General features: G+C 38.5%; 2 protein-coding genes across 10 annotated transcripts in view; one reads left to right on the top strand and one right to left on the bottom strand.

Moving 5' to 3' along the window:
* The window catches only part of LOC132126593 (calmodulin-binding transcription activator 1-like), a 315,141-nt gene extending 295,450 nt beyond the window's left edge, over nucleotides 1–19,691 (bottom strand). For 4 of the 9 annotated variants that reach the window (XM_059537946.1, XM_059537947.1, XM_059537949.1 and 1 more), the window contains exons 1-3: nucleotides 19,548–19,690; nucleotides 15,968–16,069; nucleotides 1,667–1,770 (exon numbers count right to left, since the gene is read on the bottom strand). In XM_059537946.1, coding sequence (XP_059393929.1) covers nucleotides 1,667–1,770; nucleotides 15,968–16,069; nucleotides 19,548–19,572 — 231 coding nt within the window. In that variant the 5' untranslated portion in view covers nucleotides 19,573–19,690. Of the gene's footprint in view, nucleotides 1–1,666; nucleotides 1,771–15,967; nucleotides 16,070–18,734; nucleotides 18,943–19,547 lie in introns of all 9 variants that reach the window. The other 5 variants (XM_059537948.1, XM_059537954.1, XM_059537950.1 and 2 more) reach the window with 4 other exon arrangements.
* The window catches only part of LOC132126595 (F-box only protein 2-like), a 56,453-nt gene continuing 50,107 nt past the window's right edge, over nucleotides 13,519–19,864 (top strand). The window contains exon 1 of the mRNA XM_059537955.1: nucleotides 13,519–13,523. The gene's annotated coding sequence lies outside the window, so the exon portion shown is untranslated. The remainder of the gene's footprint in view (nucleotides 13,524–19,864) is intronic.

Raw genomic sequence — 19,864 nt, 5'->3', positions numbered from 1 at the left:
CTTTGACAGAAAGCACAGAGGGACAGCCACACTGCTGGCTTCCCAACACTGAGGACGCACAAATGAAACGGAGAGAGAGAAGCATCAACCTCTCTGCACAATCACTTCTTCAACTACACCACAGTCAAGCACGGCACAAAGAAAACACATCTGCATTCCCTGGATCAAACCGCACTTTCAACTATTAATAAACGTAAATAAACGTATGTGTGCAAGACATCCGCGGCTTCCTCTCTCATGAGTTATAGCAGTTTTGAAATGGAAATGAATCTGAAATATTTTGAAAGGTCATGGCGTGCATCATCCCAAGTCATCTGAAGAAGTATGTGCCATCTCCATCATGATAAAGAATTGAAAGCAGGTCTAGAAAATGAATGAAGAGTTGTAAGCTAGTGAATAAAGCTTTCACAGTCCAGCTTTCTTCAAACCATTATAGGCAAATAAATGCAATGATTTATTAACCTATGGTAACAAGACTTGTCAGCTATTCCTTTAACAAGAATTTTAAACCCTTTATACATCATGTAATGGTATTCCTTCAGAAATTCAGAGCAGCTCGATACAAATCTCATCTCTGTAAATTTGGCAGAGTCCACAGTAAATCAGATAGCAACTTGCAATATGTTAACTTATCCACTTGAGACCAGATCTCCGATTTTAAAGAAATGAAAACCGAGCTGGTGCATGTTCAAGTGGTGTTATACTTTAGCAGTGAGCAAGACAGTAGGAGGTTGGGTCTGACAGACTTTAGGTGGGCTGTGGAATCGGTCCAAACAGGCTTCCCTAATCTCTGCTGAGTGTGTTTGTTTGTCTCTGAATGTCAGAACGCCTTGTGGCCAGTAAGACAAAGTTCAAAGCAATGCAGATACACTTTGTATACGAGTCCAACTGTTAGATATAACTGACACAGATTTACAGAGCAAATCCAAATATTGCAATATGGCAGTCAACAAGGCGGTATATTTCATGTGAACTTTTTGTGGACAAGTGATTATAAACAGACAAACTTTTACATCTGAATACCTCTTGTATGATTTTAAATGCAAACCTTGAGCAAAACACTCATCACAAAACACCAATGACTTGTACATATGGGTACAGTCAATTTAGACTGTTCCAAATCTGTTGCAACAGAGATGGAAATACAATTTATAAACACATGAATTATCGTTCCATCTTTGTTGCCACAGTTTTGGAAGTGCTTTTTTTTCTGTTCTAAAGAAGGCGGTGTCCCAATACTTTTGTCCATATAGTGTATGTATAAATCATTGGTGTTTGGTGATGAACTTTTTGCTCAAGGTCTGCATTTAAAGTCAAATAATATAATATAATATAATATAATATAATATAATATAATATAATATAATATAATATAATATAATATAATATAATATAATATAATATAATATAATATAATATAATATAATATAATATAGTTGTATGTTGACTGGAGTGTTGAATGTTGATGTACTTCTGTCGAGATGTCGTAAGTCTAGAAACTCCTTCTTAGATCTGTGCTTAACTATAATTACTAATCAGAGTTTGCTTTAAAACAAGCATAAGGTAACCAACAATAGCATCCAATAAACAACACATTAAAATTTTAGCAGTTCATTATGGGGGGGTGGGGGGATTCCAAACTCCTGTTAAACTAAAAGCTTCTTACCTCGTTGGTGTTCCAGCGATGTCTCTCCTTCGGCAGGGAGGAGCATTTGGGAAGGCATTCCAGAAGTTTCTTGGGCAGGTAGATTTTCAAATGTCCATGTTCATCTGTGAATGACACAAATGGTTATTGAATATGGAGTGTGAGTAGGATTATTAAAACCAAAGATGTGCTGCTCTCAAGAGTTTAAAAGACTGGGAGCTGTTCTTTTTAAACAAAGATGCAATCATTTCTTTGTAAATTACTGAGTTGTTTGAATTCAGTGTCACTGTCACTCAAGGGACTCCTTTAAGGAAACTTCCATGCCCAGGTGCTACGTTTGCAAATTGCTGTGACAACCTTTTCAGAAATATACAATTATAAACCAGGCATGAAACCTCAAAGGGGGAGCACTCAGAAAGCAATGAAGAAAAAAAAACAAAAACAAACTTAACAAACTTAAGATGTTACTGTGAAATGAAAGGGAACATATTTGGAGCACAAGGCGTGCAAAAGGCTTTCATCCAGAAATGTCGTGATTTTGTTTTCATTGAGTTTTTTTTTTTTTTTTAATGCTCCCATTCTTTTTCTCTCTTTATCATGCCAGAGTGCCTGCTCAAATAACTAACAACAAAATTGGGCAATGGAGCAAAAGCATTTCAAGGTTATTGATAACCGTTTGCATCAAGGGCTGAGGCTTCTTATGGAACTCAATGTTTAGCCCTGTGGGAGAAGGTAGTTCCATATTGCGTGCTAAGCCTGCTTATGAATATAAAAAAGTGAGAGAGACTTAAAGAAAATAAGAATGAAAGACTGACTGAGATTTGTGGAGTGTGTCCTCAGTAAAAGACGAGAGTGAAGTAAAAGAGACACTGCAGATCTAAGCAAGATGAAGCCCGTGTGTCCATAGAGACACTGCTTAGCAACCACTCCCACTCCGGCTTTAAGGACAAACAGATAGCCAGAGGGAAAGAGACACATGAAGAGGGTTAGATCACTCTTCTGTTCTCTGTCTTACACCAAAACCAATGCACATTGTTTGTGCTTCATCTGTGCATGAAAATAAACCCATATAAAAAATAATAATAAATAATTAACTGTAGAAAACGGCCAAGTTCAACAAGTTCAAATCGCCACTCAGAGCAGATCAGATAAATGCAAATGCACCTGAAATAAACCCTATACAAGTGCCTAAATGCCAGTGCTTCTGCGTTTGCAATTCAAGTATGCGCTGCATTCTCAGAGTTGCCACAAGAGACACTAAAGCACAAATGTTTGCATTTAAAGTGACTTTCCAGCCATGAAAATTTGATGAGAATTGCTGTAAGTATATTGAATTCAACTTACAAACCGGAATTGTCTGAATTTGTCTGTAACAGTCTCCTCAAAATATTGGATGACAAAAAAAATGTTGTAGTACAAAATAAAATAACACCAATTTTACAAAATATAACATTAAAAAGTCTATAAATCACAAATTTTTCTAAAGAAATATTGTTCAACAGTGACACCAGCAGGTAAAGTTACAGCAGGAGTCTGCCTCCCCTGAGCCCACTGAGTTTTAACAGACCACCTAAACCTTGTAATGGGTTTAGTGAGGGGGTAATAGAGAATGAATGGGAGAAAGTCACGTGAGAGAAGGCTTTTACTTAAATATAACTACAACCCGAATTCCGGAAAAGTTGGGACGTTTTTTAAATTTTAATAAAATGAAAACTAAAGGAATTTCAAATCACATGAGCCAATATTTTATTCACAATAGAACATAGATAACGTAGCAAATGTTTAAACTGAGAAATTTTACACTTTTATCCACTTAATTAGCTCATTTAAAATTTAATGCCTGCTACAGGTCTCAAAAAAGTTGGCACGGGGGCAACAAATGGCTAAAAAAGCAAGCAGTTTTGAAAAGATTCAGCTGGGAGAACATCTAGTTAATTGATATCAGGTCTGTAACATGATTAGCTATAAAAGCTTTGTCTTAGAGAAGCAGAGTCTCTCAGAAGTAAAGATGGGCAGAGGCTCTCCAATCTGTGAAAGACTGCGTAAAAAAATTGTGGAAACCTTTAAAAACAATGTTCCTCAACGTCAAATTGCAAAGGCTTTGCAAATCTCATCATCTACAGTGCATAACATCATCAAAAGATTCAGAGAAACTGGAGAAATCTCTGTGCGTAAGGGACAAGGCCGGAGACCTTTATTGGATGCCCGTGGTCTTCGGGCTCTCAGACGACACTGCATCACTCATCGGCATTATTGTGTCAATGACATTACTAAATGGGCCCAGGAATACTTCAGAAACCACTATCGGTAAACACAATCCGCCGTGCCATCAGCAGATGCCAACTAAAGCTCTATCATGCAAAAAGGAAGCCATATGTGAACATGGTCCAGAAGCGCCGTCATGTCCTGTGGGCCAAGGCTCATTTAAAATGGACTATTTCAAAGTGGAATAGTGTTTTATGGTCAGACGAGTCCAAATTTGACATTCTTGTTGGAAATCACGGACGCCGTGTCCTCCGGGCTAAAGAGGAGGGAGACCTTCCAGCATGTTATCAGCGTTCAGTTCAAAAGCCAGCATCTCTGATGGTATGGGGGTGCATAAGTGCATACGGTATGGGCAGCTTGCATGTTTTGGAAGGCTCTGTGAATGCTGAAAGGTATATAAAGGTTTTAGAGCAACATATGCTTCCCTCCAAACAACGTCTATTTCAGGGAAGGCCTTGTTTATTTCAGCAGGACAATGCAAAACCACATACTGCAGCTATAACAACAGCATGGCTTCGTCGTAGAAGAGTCCGGGTGCTAACCTGGCCTGCCTGCAGTCCAGATCTTTCACCTATAGAGAACATTTGGCGCATCATTAAACGAAAAATACGTCAAAGACGACCACGAACTCTTCAGCAGCTGGAAATCTATATAAGGCAAGAATGGGACCAAATTCCAACAGTAAAACTCCAGCAACTCATAGCCTCAATGCCCAGACGTCTTCAAACTGTTTTGAAAAGAAAAGGAGATGCTACACCATGGTAAACATGCCCCGTCCCAACTATTTTGAGACCTGTAGCAGAAATCAAAATTGAAATGAGCTCATTTTGTGCATAAAATTGTAAACTTTCTCAGTTTAAACATTTGCTATGTTATCTATGTTCTATTGTGAATAAAATATTGGCTCATGTGATTTGAAAGTCTTTTAGTTTTCATTTTATTAAAATTTAAAAAACGTCCCAACTTTTCCGGAATTCGGGTTGTACTTTTTTATGTCAAAATAAGACTTGGAAAGAAATGGAAGGAAAACATAATCTGTGGGAGATATTAGTAAGTAATCAGGTTGGGTAAATTTATAGAAAATCTCTGCATCTGTGATTGATATTTACTGTGCTTTGAAAAAAAAAATAGTTTAAAGTTAACTATTAAAAAGAACACAAGTTACCAAATAAAATTTTTTTTAAACAACTGCCTTGAGTTAATATATTGGAATAAATGTAAAATGCTTAAAAACACTAACTTGAGTCGGTGCCAATAGCCTTGTACTACAGACAAATCCCAGCTCCAGGACCTTTCCTGATCCTGCTCCATCTCTCTACCACTTTGCTTCACTTCTACACTGTCCTATACTAATAAAGCGAAGAGATTACATGCCTTTAATAAACAGAATATTAATTACATTGTTAATGTTAAATTCATCAAATATAATTGTTTTTTATTTATTTTTATGATAGTGTAAATAATGTTTATTTACCCAAGGAAATGTGACTGGGACATGCATTTACATTTGTTAAAATATTTTTTTTTTTAAAGTTGTGGACTTTGCCTCCTCATTTCAGAACAACACTGCACACCACTGGTTTGTAAATACTGTGTACTTTGTTCTTTTTATTGTGTAAAACGTACACTACTGTACTCAATACTGTAAAAATATATGTCCAGCCTTATGGCATATTCATGCCATAACTATAATGATAACTATAAAGTGTTAATAATCATTTTAACAATGATAAACTGCACAATTGTGTTTTAGAATGTTTTTTTTTTCAGCTAATAGATGATAAAAACACTCATAGCCAGTCCGAATCTACATGATATTATGTCGCTAGAGCATTTAAGGTGGCAGAAGACAAAACTGCAACGCAATTAATAAACAAAAAGTTGTCATCCGTTAAGGTGGATAGTTACTGCTATAGTCATCTTTATAATTAGCTGTGAATGGGCCTTTATTAGGAACTTTTAACTTGCTATTACTCTAGAAATTTCTTCTAAATTTCCTATAGCAATTTATTTATTTATTTTTGTATAAGAATATAAAGGTATTTGATAAACATAAATGGCACAGAAATGAGACTTTTGATTGCAGACTTCATGTCTTGGCAAAGTCTGAGATTACCTGGGCATTTTCCTCAAAGAATAACTGAGGAGCAGGAGACTTAAGCACAAGTTGACATTTGGTCTCCATTCAATCTCACCGGCGTCTAGGAGAAACTGTTGAGTTTGAAAAGATCTCATTTGTGATTTGCCTTTTTATTCAGCACCATCTCTCTCTCTCGCTCTCTTTCACATGGCAACAGTTGCACTGGAATCTAATGACCATTTCACATTATAAATTGGGAGATCTCTGGCTGTTATGCTTCAGCTAAAGCAAAGATTCAAAAGCAAAACACACAGCACATTCTCATAAGACTATGAATAAATGAGCAGGCTCTCTTGAAAAGTTCTTCTCTTTTTCATTCTATATAATTCAACTGGGATGTTTTATAAAGGAATGCGACATTGAAACTTATTTACAGGGTAATTAAGACTAGACTATATATCCTTTCCTGTTCCTATTCGTTATTTCTCATCTCTCCCTTCATCTCCGTCTCTCTCTTTCCCTCTCAGTACATGTTTTGGCAGAACAAGCGAGCGATTCTGAGGACTGCCATTTAGTCTCATTGTTCTGCATCAAAGTAAGGGGCTTTTAAATTATGCTGACGACTGTGGCTTTAGAGGCAAATTTTAATCACAGAGTCAGTCGCCGTCTGCCAAGCCACTGCCTTAAGCATTTGCCTTTCTCTCTTTCGCGACCGTCTCCCATGAGTAGCCAATGAGACGCAGAGAAAAGGCTTCACAAAAAAGGCTACAAAAACATGCTGCTAATACTCACACAGATATAAATGTGTGAATGTAGGTGGTAGAGAAAGATAGAACAGAATAGAGCGCTGTAGACTATTTGCTCCTTCTCATGTAAACAATTATAGGTGCACACAGGCACACGCGCCCACCATAATTAATTATGAGTGTATTAAAATAAATCGCTTCAGTTTCAAACTGTACTGACATATAAAAACAGTCACGTTCGACACGAACATCAATCAACATTCAGTCCAAATGCCAAGGCGCCGCAGCCGCATGTGGCCCTTGTCTAACTGATGTCTGACTCTTGATCTGAGGAGATCTTTGAAAAACACCTATCAAACTTGCCCTTCAAAGTAATGTCAGGCATCAGAGGGCCTCCTCTAAGCTAGGGATACAAAGGTATATCATAACTTAACTCTCAGCGTAAAGAGCTCTTTTAAATTTTCCAGAAACTCAGCCACCATGTCAGCAGCTGTGAGCTGGGCTAAAGTGACTGATAGACTGAAGTCTTTGACAAGAGGCAATGGAGGTCACTAAATACGGAACGTTTTAGGCTGAAGAAAGTGATGAACGTTCCTTCTTCAGCTGAGTGGCACAAAGGCACCGTGGGATCTCACACTGTCAATAAGCAGCATGTTTGAACAGATCCCGCATGTAGCTTTAAGTGACCCCAATAAGAACAACAGCACTGATGGTGACAGAATAGCCCTAAAGGTAGTGGCTGACAAGCAGCTTGATTTTCACTAAGAGTGTTTACATGACAAATGAGCCGAAACATACTGCAGATTTCTTTATCCTTTTTGGAATATATTCACTAAAGGTGATAAACAGTTGGTCAGCGCCAGGCATGGACAAACCATAGGGCTGATAGTGCCATCTAAAACCAGACCTTTGAATATTTTGACAGACAAAACATACAGTGTCCATATTTTAGAAATTGTAGTCACATTAATGGACATTAAAAAGCATCAGAAATGGAAAGTAACAAAGGTTTTAAAGATCCTCAAAAAAGCAGATTTCATACAACTAAAGAAAAAAAAAGCATTAATTAAAATATTTAACATTATGATGTTCATTGATTTAAAATAAGCACAAATAAAACAGACTTCACCCTCCATAAAACATTATATATAAATATAAAAATCTGTATGTACAACTTCTTGAGGTTGCACTGAAAAAAAAGGATTGTAAAGCTCTATTTTTACCCAATGTTCCCAAGGTTCCATTCTCAATCTTAACAAACCATTCACTGAATTTTGCCTAAAACTCCTAATTTGCTACTTTTTTAACCCCTTAACTCTCACTCACATTTTTGAACAGACTTTATAGTGCACAATCCAAACTTAGATTTTTATAATTCATGAATGAAAATATTTTGTAACATGATATTGATGTACCATTTAAATGGTAATGCAATGTCTGATTTTAAAATGGGTTTTAAAGGATGAATTTTGAGATTTTAAGTTTTCAGTCGATATATAATTTCTGATGGTTTCTTAAAAGTGATAGAGAAAAAAGCAACAAAGAAGTCTTTTTTTTTAAAACAAAGGTCAAAACTCCAGTTATAATTTAGATTTTTGAGGGTGCACTCTTGTCATAAATTAATCAATTACTTTTCCTACATAATTTTTAACAAAGAACATTGGTAAAATATATATTTGGGAGTCTTAGACCTTTCCAATGATATTTAGTTTGTCAAGATTAGATTAGATTTAATTGTAATATAGTGAAGTAAATGTAGGCGTCCTTCAGATGGGGACGGGTGACAGTTAACAGGTTAATAGTTAGTAAGGTAGTTGTTAAGGTAGTTGAGGTATTGGGTATGATTAGGGATGTAAAATAATGGTCATGTTGAATATGTGCTTTATAAGCACTAATAAACAGCCAATACTGTGTTAATAATAGGCATGCTAATAATCAAATCGTTAATAGTGAGAATTGGTCCATGTACTGGTGTTTTTTAAAGTGACATTGATATAAAAAATGCATACAAGAGTTTCCTAAATTTGTATCCAATTTATTCTTAAAAATCTATAATAACAGATAATAATAATAATAATACAAAAAAAGTGAACACAGCGCCTCTCAAGTTTTTTATCCTCTTGGCACAATATAATCCTGAAGAGGTAAACCGATGAACAGGCTTTATAAAGAATAATCATCTGCAAAGGTGCCTGCTGAAATGTTTTGACATTTCTCGCACACATTCATAATTAATGCGTTTTGATTGAGCGGACGGATCTAAATTGCAAAATGGGCTAACTGTGCAAAATGAGATCTGTACTTGTAAATCTGCAAAGCCACATTTCTGTTCACCCAAGGCAAGCACAAAGAAGGTCCATCCTCATGTACGTTCCCTGCCTTCTGTAATGACTCTGTGAGCACCTATCGCATGCATGTACGGTACATGGGCCGGTCTTGAAACAGATGGAGCTTCGCTATTGCGAAGTGTAAAAGACAAGAATGAACACACAAACTTTCCACACTTCATCAGCCCAATGTCACTTTTTAATGAAAGCCTTCTCTTTTTCCATTAAATTGTCAGCTCTGATGGGCATTTTCTGTTTGCATTTATTTATTTTTATACTGTATTTTCAGTGGAACGCCATTTCCCTGCCATAAGCGGTTTTGTCTCAAATCGTGGCGGGGTGTATGTTACAACGCTCCTTTAAGAAACTCTTTAAATTAAGAATGGTGCAATGACAAATACTCTGAGAGCGGCAAATCTGCTTCAGAAGGCAAATTTGTAGCCTGTCTGAATAAGGAGAGGGTGACATTTACAGATTTGATTTTCTCTCTACCTCATCATACAGTAGACACGAGGCTGCGCAAGGGTCGCTGTAGTGTCGGCCATGACTTTTTGATCCCATTTTGGAGAATGTGGGTTTTGGAGGAAACGTATTAAACTATCCTGATAAGCACAGATTCAAGAAAAACTCTTTGCTCGAACCGACTCAAATGGAGGTCAAGTAAATCTAAGGCTGTTTCTGTGCAACAGATAAGGACGACAACGAAGACAACAAACACCTAAAGGAGTAAATGTTATAAATGTTATAGATCAATTACGCCACTGGTTTTGCCTCTGTTAATGGATCGATTTGGGCCCATCTGTCATATTACAGAGATGTTGCACAAAGACCGCAAACTGTCTCATGAGAAATGTTCCAGAATATCAAATCTCATAGCGAGACGCATCTCAAATGAAACTTTAGATTATAATAAAAAATAAAAATAGAAAATGCAAATTGCAAACCAGCACACTGTAGATTGTACACATCAACTGATTTTTAGTTTTTCGTTTTTTTACCTTGATCAAAAATGTTGTACATATAATAAAATGAGAAAAATAAAATACTACATACTCCAGTGAGATGAGGTGTCCGTTAATTCCAAAACTTTGTGTAATGAAGACTGAAAAATGCTGGGAAAAGCAACATTTACAGCTCCCAGTACAGATATTAAGGGGTGTCTAGGGAAATTTGTGCCTTTTTCCTCTTTTTTTTCTTTTTTTTTCAAACTAAATTAATGTGACAGAAATAAGGGCTCATTGCACAGTAGTTCCAAGCAGACAGGAAGAAGGATGGATCTGCATATTAATTCATCAGTGCTAGTAAACTTTTCTTCAAGTGGTCTTCCCTCAACTGCTTTGTTAGCCACATGAGTTGAAGGCAGGCTGGGAAAGAGGGAGGTCTTTTAACTTTCAAGTGAAAGTAGGAAAGACTTTGATATGAAAGACGGCATAAGAAAAGAGAACGTAGCGGGTTGACATGGTCTTTCACTAAGCTGGCATTCCAACCTCCATACTACAAGCCTCCTCCGCGCCTCTCTCCAGGGACTTGTGCACTGCATGAAAATCAGTGGTATAGTTATCTATATGCTAATTTAAATGGGACGAAAGGTGAATATTCAGACATTGGAGAGTCACACCCACAGCGTCTGGTCAAACACAACACAAACATCAAGACCGTATTACAAAAAAACAACATAGACACGTACACAAATCGCAAAGAGATCATATGCATCTAATTTAATTATTAAGTTCACATTCTGATGATGATTTATGCTGAGGGAGGCCTGACTGATTACCACCCGTGTTTGATAAGCAACTGCACAAGAGGAAATTACACACGCACAAAGCAGGGCTGAGAAATCTCAATATTTTTCCAGATTTTGCCAATATTCAGTGATTTTGCATTTGCTCTCAATGTTTTGTCTCCCATCTGCAAAATTAACAGTTAAAAAAATTATAATTTACATAAAAATGCTACAAAAACCAAAAAAAAAAAAAAAAATCTTACTACAAAATTTGTGGTTATTAACAGTTAAAAAAATATTATTTAGACACCCTAGTGACCACTTTCTGATTTTTACCAATATACAAATACCCCAAATATGGTTGCTACTGCCAATCACTGCACTTTCAGATTCAGTCCCACATTTAAATAATTAACTTTGCAGTGTGTAGCTAGAAGCATGATAAATAAAATTATATTCAAATTGTGAATGGGTTACAAAGCTGAAGCTGAAGCTGTCAATCACCTCAGTGTGAGTTCACTGACTGCAAGAATTTGTCAATGCTTTGTAATCAAACCATTATTATGGTGTTTAATTAAGGAAAAGATACAGCGTTTTGAGCAACACTCAACACTCACAGCGTTCTGAGCTCACATGCTCATAAGAGATGTCTGTGATTGGCTACAAGCTCAATACTGCAAAGCATTAGTCTATCCCCATCCAAAAAGAGGAGTAAAAGTGGCTTACTAAACTTTTTAATATAATCAAAATTTCCCAAATTTCATAACGTCGGCAACATTAATCCCAATAATATTCAATGTAACGTTCAGCCGTAACCCGAGAGCATCTCTTTCTGACCCTTTGAAAAACTACTTTACTGTAGACTCCTTTAGGCTACATCAACCTCAGACCGACTGTAGTTTATAAATCCACTGGCAGATAAAACGTCACATTCTGCTCTGCGTATGAGAGGCGAGATCTTTTTCTGTATGCAATAACATTTCTATTGAATTAGCAATGACTTGAAGGGTTGGAAGATGTCAGTCAAATTGATTTAGCGTCTACTGAAGTGCCTCAAGGTCACAGAGCTCGGAGCCAGACCTCGTCCAGAGAGAGTCTGCAGTGTGAACGCTTTAAAGCAGCAGGCGTGCAGAGATTCTTCAGCGAATCTGAAGAAGAGTTGAGAAAGAGGGCTGCCGTGACCTCCAGCACCGGTTCTCCTCCCCGAACCACTTTGAGGCAGAATAAAAATGTGAATCTTGGTGATAATCTGGGGTTTAACGGATCATCTTTAAAGGGCCTGGCGGTGAAGAGCTGTTTTACTGTACCTGTCATGGCAGCTTAAGCAAGCATCACTTCAGAAAAAAGAGCAAAGCTTGTTTTAGGACGGGATAAAGAGGGCTGACAAAAACAGATCTCAAATCGATAGTGTCCACTTGCTTTTGTGCCACAATGATAGGATACCTTTCCTTTATTCACTATTCCTTTTTTCCTCCATGATTTGTGTTTCCCTAGCACCAAGGATGATGTTGACTGAATTCTGATCAACTCTGGACCACATTGTATGCGATGCTTTATTATAACTAATCACACTCATATAAAGCATTTTGACAGGATGATTGTGTGATCATGATCCTCATCATAAAAACTATAGTGACAGAGTGGACATAAAGAAGGGAAGATGAGGATAAAAGAACGAAAGGGATGATGATAAATCTATTTTCCCCCCACAGGGAAACGGCCTGACAATGATTCACATTTCCTCTTAAAAGAGAATAATGTGCCGTCCTAAAGCCATTAAAGGAAGCTTGTGTCCGGCCAGATCCATGACATCATTTGGCAAGCTGTTTTACCACCTTTTCTGATTCAAATGGGATCCAGGTCCAACTGGTCAGTTTCGATTTCACTCGTCCCGGCCGCTCCGAGATCAATACCAATCAAAGCAGTGATTGCTCTATTGTTCTGCTTAATACTACAGCTCCTTCACTGGCTCCGGGCCTTCATCACCATCAGCGGCCACATCTGCGCCATTCAATTGATCATTCGCCAGATAGCTATCTGGCATTTGGCTAATGAAGATTCTTTATAAAAAGGAAATTATAAAAATGCAAAGCTTCTCTGTGCTTTTTCTTAACACATTAAACAACAAAAATAATGTCATCTCTCTGTGTGGGAGCTGTTTTTGATGGAGTTTGAAAAGTTACTCATCTACTCACACTTTTTTTTTCCATTTATATCTCTGATAAAAGTCCAAACTTTATATTTCACTGATACATCTTAAAAACAATGGTGTTTAAAATAATCAGAATCATGCTGCAAGGAACTTTATCGAACAAACTGATATTGATTCAATGTTTATTTGCCTAAACAGTATATTATTGACTTCTATATACTGAATACTACTAGTCATTGACTGTGCAAGATAAACATAGGTTTCAATAACACATCTTTGATAAAAAATAAATAAATAATGATCTAGTGCGGTCTACAGAAATAATGCAATCTAAATATTCACTAGATAATATGCAAGTATATATATATATAATACACTAAAACTGGCTGATATTCTGAGGCGTAATATAAATGAAGTGATAAAAAAAACATATGCTTCTGACATGAGTTATAAAACATAAGCAGGTCCTATAAACACCGCACAAATAGGCAAACACCAGCTTGAACTATTGTCTTACACCTGGACGCATAAAACCAACATGCAAATCCATGCAACACTGACTACCAAAGGCACTCAGAGACATAAACAAGACAGAGGATATTGTGAATGCTCAAATACACATGGACTCAATCATGCAAATAAATGTATGAATACAAATGGATAAAGAGTTGAGGTATGCATACAAAATGCACTTTAGAGTTCTGACAAACAATTTGGTCCCGTACCCCCCCACCCAAGCGTGCGCTCTCTCTCTCTCCATCATCCCAGTTAAAAGAAAATGCATATTATCACCACTATGCTCTTCAATAGCTCCTTGTTTGAATTATGTACTGAATGTCTGAGTCTTTAGATGACTCATAATAACTTCATCTTTGTGTTAATAAAAACATGGTACACGAAAGCCATTTACACAGTGTAAGTACCATATCCCAAAATGCATTGAAAGTGAGAGATAGGATTGGTAAACAACTTCCTTTCAGTCTAGGTGCGATTTTGTCATACGTTTTCAAAAACAAGATGGTCAGCTCCATTTAAACCAGCTGGACCTGAAAGCAAGCTATGCTGCACTGGCTCAGTCGTGACTTACTCCATGAGACGAGTAAACCGAATGTGCGCTGGCACGCACAGATGAGGCATGATTGTTATGAAGAGTGACATAAGCCTCCACCAAGTGAAGCGTCACCAGACGCCCGTCACGCTAGCGCTTGGCACAATTACCGCCAACTGTTTTAGAAGCGAGACATGTTACGCAAACAAAGAGTTTAAACTGCTCCAAGACAGGAGGTCGATTCTGCGATAACCTCACTTTCGTGTCTGGGCGTCCCAGGAGACTAGTGTCTCTCTCTGCTCTCTTCGTTGGTAAAGCAGTTCAGTCAACTGTTTGCATCACTGCAACATGAACATATTTTGCAGGATCTCAATTAAATTTTATCTTAGCCGATTTGAAAGATCTGTACAGCAGCAACTTCTCTCTTAATTACTAGGGTGTTTGTTGAAAATAAAGCCTTGGCTGATAAAGCACAGAAGATATGGGATACTGCGTTTGTGACAAGAGAGCAAATTAATGCACTGTCATCCTTCCAATTTAAGTAAGTCAAGGGATGATTCTCCCTCAGTCTCCCGAGGCTAACTGCTTCTTGTCCCAGAAAATATGCAATGGCATGACAAAAGAAAAAAAAATAAATTCAGCAAATTCATATAATAGCACAACACATTTGTGAACTGAACATACATAGGCCTAAAAGGATAAAAAAATGTATATCTAAACATATTCTAAAGAGACTGGATGATGTGCAGTGTGGCTGCCTTATTACATTGCTGTAGTCCATCTGGGGATTTCCAGTGGTGGAGTAAAAAAGGCTACGCTGGACACTAGGGGAGACGAGAGGGAGAAAGAGAGGAACTGCAGACCAGGATTCCTCCCAATTAGCTCACTGCGACATTCTGGTTCTGTCCCAGTTGGCTCCCAAAGCTTTTCTTGGCTCAACAAAGCAAGAGAATCAGGCTGAAATGGGGTCCATGAAGAGGGCCCTGTGAACTGGATCTCCTTTTATCCTCACATTCTGACACGTCCAGGGATTCAGGGCTCACAGGCAACGTCTGCTTCTGCGTAATAAGAACCAATGGCCCATTTTATTCGAAAATCAACATGTAGCCTAAACAATGGATTACCAAAGAGTGATTTAAGCCTAAGACTTTCACCTGTTAAGCCACCAGTTGCCAAACTGGCCAGAGGAGGCAGAGATGTCTACCCTTCGAGCCACTAATTACACCGTTAGCACGCAACAACTGGGCAGAAGAACTCCTGCTGCTTAGTGTCCACATCGGAGTGTCTTCATTAAGTGAGTGTCTCTTTGAAAAAGCCTTGATCAATTAGTGAAATCACTGAGAATGGTTGGAGAGAGAGCGAAGCACAACAAGGACTCTCCAATGGAGAATCAGGATGTAAACACACCCTCATCCACACCCACGCAAGCCAACGCCTGGGCTCTGCTCAAAAAGTGCCGGGTGTTGATTAGACATGACAATGAGCTGCTGCTTCCAAAAATATGCCACTCATTCCGAGCAGCATGGCCATGCATGAATAAACATCATCTGTAATGGAGCTGAATGAAAATGAGATGCTGGCCTTTTTTAAGCTGATCTACCAAGAAGGGCCTGTCCCTCCCGACTCCCTGCGCTAAAAGTCACCTGCTAGCTGAACGTTGCCTTGTTACAAATTGCTTTGATAGAATTTGCTATGCTCTTGAACCTGGTAAACACACCAGGAAAAACAACCATTATTGTGCTGAGAGCAAGGTTTTAGATCATACGCTCTAGAGACTCTGAAGTCTTGTAATAATTTGATCTTTCTCTGGTTTGGGCTCTGGTAATACTATAAAAAGACTCTTGATGAACTATACATGTACCAGCTGCGAGAATGAGGTTATACAGCATGTAAACGAATGGGCAGAGAAGATGAACAGCATTTCATAACATTGTCATGTTTTGAGGGATGCAGTGGAAAAGGAAGCCAGCTCTCTTACTGTTGTTGTCTGTGTCATCGCTGACACTCTTAGGAGGAACGTGGCCGGTGTAACCGACGGCGGTTCTGTACATTCGATCCGGATTACGTATTTTCTTCAGTCCTACAGGGGACACAGTGGGGGGAGGGAACAGTGAGGGGAGAAGGTCTGTAGGTACAAAAATACAAAGCCCTCTAATTTCTATTCATGCAGATGTCATTAATTGCTTTTATTCTCACCTTCTGAATGACCCTGGCGCATTTATGCTGCGATAAAGTTTTGCCCTGCCGCAAATGACTGCTTCATGCACTACAGGTCAAAAGGTCATTTTGGGTTTATTTTAATTTCACAAAAAATAGCTGCCATCATGCTCACATCTGTGTTTTTCCAGCATCCATGTATTGCATACAAGATGCGCACGTAGGTGTGCAATCAACTAGGCTGACGAGGAGCTAAATCTACACGTTGAATCATACCACATGATAAGGTTTCTACTAATTTCTGTGGCTTACTGGATTCTGAAACGCCGTTGGCAAGAAAAAAAAGTGTTTTTGAGCATGGTGCACAAAATTAGCTTAAAACTAAGAATTTAACTGCTGCTCATTAAATGGACAGTTCATCCAAAAATGCAAATGGTCAGCATTTACTCTGTCTCATGTCATTCCAAACTGTTTCTCATACTCTAAGATATTTTGAAGAACGTGGTTAGCCAAATAGTTATGTTTACCATTGATCTTCATAGTAAGAAAAGAAGAGAAAAAAAAACACATTGGTCAAAATATATTTCCTAATGTTCCACAGAAGAAAGTCAAATTTTAGAATGCCATGAGGGTGAGTAAATGATTTTTATTTTTACATGAACTATCCCTTTAAGTAAACAGCAAAGACTGACACTGTACGCAACACATACAGCGAGACATAAAAAGCATGCAAATTAATAGAACCGAAATCTGGAGAGCTAGACCATCCAACACTTTAATTTCCACCTGTTGTCACCTAAACATTAGTAAACATAGCTGTTCGTTTTCATATCGACTATTTAACAGTGATGGCCAAGGATTTAGTACTGGAAGCACTGGTAAACAGGACACATTGTGCCCTCTTCTTCCAGTTGTCTAATCAATCCATGCAATCAATAATTTAAAAAGAATATATTGAGTCAAAAGAAACGTCTTCATAGTGGGAGACGCGGCAACAGAAAACAAAGCTTGCTATGTATTTTTTAATGCTTCACCAAACAGATCAGAAACACCCAGAAGCTTAATTTTAAGCAAAACCACGCAGTGAAATGTCACTTTTCTGATAATCTGAGTTTTGATGAGCAATTAAGTATATACAGTTAAGCTTACACAGCCTAAGGTCTGCAAGCACAATACAGGTTAGTGAAAGCATGTGTGTGACAGAGAGAGAAAAAATACAAATGAACCATGGAGAAAAAGACTCTCAAGCTCTTTCTAGCCAAAGAAATATTACAGAACATGACTTTGAAAACATCTAAAAGGTGATGGGGTAGTGAGAGGAGCACATTCTTGTATGTAAGCTGCTATCATCGTGTTGGCAAAAACCACTGGAGGATATGCTTCCTGTGTGGAGGAAGAGAATAGAAGTGATCCAGGAAGCTGGCAAGAGCAAAGACTGTCAGATACAAATGCGTGACACAGTTTTAGGCCGTACAGGTCAAAAGAGGCAATGTTTTCTCCTGTTCTGTGGCAGCTCAAATGGATAAAAATAGCCTAGAATCATTCCGTCCCCAAACTTACGTTCCGTTAGGACACATTTTTCTTTCTAAGAAGTAGAGCAAGAGCAAAGAGTTACCTGACTGGAGTTGCGTAGATAAATATACACGATGAAACATAAAGAAAGGTAATACCTTTCTCTGGCCAGGTCATCTCTCAGCAATAGCAAAAACGAAGATGTCCACCAACAAGCAGGAAACACAAGCGTGCTAAAGCATATAGATCCGAAGTAGTGTGTAATTAATTCATTCTAGAAAACAAATCTATAAGTTCACTAGAGAAACAGCACACATGCACTCTACCGTCCCACACAGGTGCTCTGTGAGCTCACCCAAATCACACAGGGCAACTTCGTTCGAATTCCACTTTGATGGAATTCTTTAATAGGCAAGCTTAGTTATCACTCTTAGTCCCAGTGTGTGTGTTGGGGGGGGGGGGGGGGGGGGGTTGAAGGAGGGTATTGATTTGCACAGCTCAATAGCACCACTCTGTGGCTGTTATGGACAAAAACGTACTTGACTGCCTTGATTTAGAAGGAAAAAATAGTTGAATAAATAATTTAATGTTGACAAACTCATGGTTGTTATTTTAAGCTATCATAGACCTAATTTTCCAACATTACTCAGCAATAAGCATTTCCTCCCACGGATGCATTAGAATCAAACTACTGTCTGACAAATTATCTGGCCCCTAGAAAACATAAGGTTTTCTAAAAGGCATCTAAGTAAACGGAATACGAGGAATTCTGACGGCGAGGGAGCGTCTTGTGAATCAAAAATGCTATCTAAATTTTTTATGTCTTTCGTTAAATTCGTTAAACATTTTATTCTGAAAGAATTAAATTAGAAAGTGAGGTAAACATTAAAAGCATCCCCAAAGAATGATGTACATGACGCACTCCGTTGATTTAAAGAAAGTGAACTTTAGATCACGACTCTATAGATAAAGGAATGAAGTCATAATCGCATTCAGATCGAATTCTAGCTAATAGTAACAGCATAAACTTGGTTTTAGTTGCCGAGCATGGCTTTAGCAAATAAGGAGAGACGTACCTTTCATTTTGCTGCCTCATTAAAATCCCGCTTCAATTTTCCAAGTGTCCTTTCCAATCCAGTTTAAATGTGTTATTATCTAAGAAAATAACTGCTGTCAGCTTCAAAACAGCAGCGGCCAAAGAGTCACAGTTCTGGGGAAATATTCCACACGAGACTGAAGCATATCGAGCAGCTGTTGGTGGGTTCAGCCACTAAAAGGGGGGTTCTGGTGGGGGTGGAAAGAAATCAGTCACGTTTCAGAGCATCACCATAAATCTGCATTTATCGCTTTCGGAGTTAAAAGCGTCGCCCTGTTCAACACGAAAGAAAAATGAAGTAGTTGACCGCGTTTGACTTCACGGAGCTCGCTTGTTTGTCAGCCCACGGGGAGCGTGGATGCGGTGTGGAGGAATCCCACTCCAAAAACCAAACGCGAGTCATTTCACGCGTTCATTTCGTCTGATGCGCTCATGTGCGCGTCTCACTTATAAGAAAAACATGTTTCTCTTCATCTAACGAAGGCTGTGGCTCGGCTTGACTCGGATGCGTGTGACTTTGAAAAACCACCATGTGCTTTGAGATGAAAGGAGTCGCGTAATGAACGTAACCCGTGCTTACCTAACTCCGTTCCCGTTATTTTAATAGCCGTCTCAGAGATGGCTAATCCCATCAGCGCTTCAGCTTTTTTGCCATTTCGTGACAAACACAAGCTAAGCGAAAATGTCATTGACTTTCTCCGCCGCGCATCCCTATCCTGACCTTCATCATCTGGAGCTTAACGCCGACAAAGCTGCAAAATGAAAAATAATAATCTTGTTATTTCTCTCTTACCTTCCGGCTTGTTTTCGGCAGCCATTTCCCCTCCGCGCGCCACATCCTCCTCCTCCTCCTCGCGACCGGGGGGGTACCACGCGCGTTCACGGCGAGGACGCGGCGAGCGGCGGGAGGCGCGTGAGTCAATACGCGTTAGCTATTGGCCGCAAATTGCTATAAATGACAATGGTGATGCTTCGTGAATTTGCGAAATCCATATCCCCCCTTTATCCATCTCTTCCACGCTATTGGTGCATCGGTTTTATTTAGGAGACACCTTTACAATGCAGCGACCAATAAGGGTTTTGGAACGGATTTAGTGGAAGCCTGTAATA

This window comes from Carassius carassius, chromosome 44 (genome assembly GCF_963082965.1).
Source record: "Carassius carassius chromosome 44, fCarCar2.1, whole genome shotgun sequence".
In the NCBI taxonomy this organism is placed as follows: Eukaryota; Metazoa; Chordata; class Actinopteri; order Cypriniformes; family Cyprinidae; genus Carassius; species Carassius carassius.
Note: the sequence above shows the minus strand (reverse complement) of the source record. Positions and strands in the feature narration are given on the sequence as shown.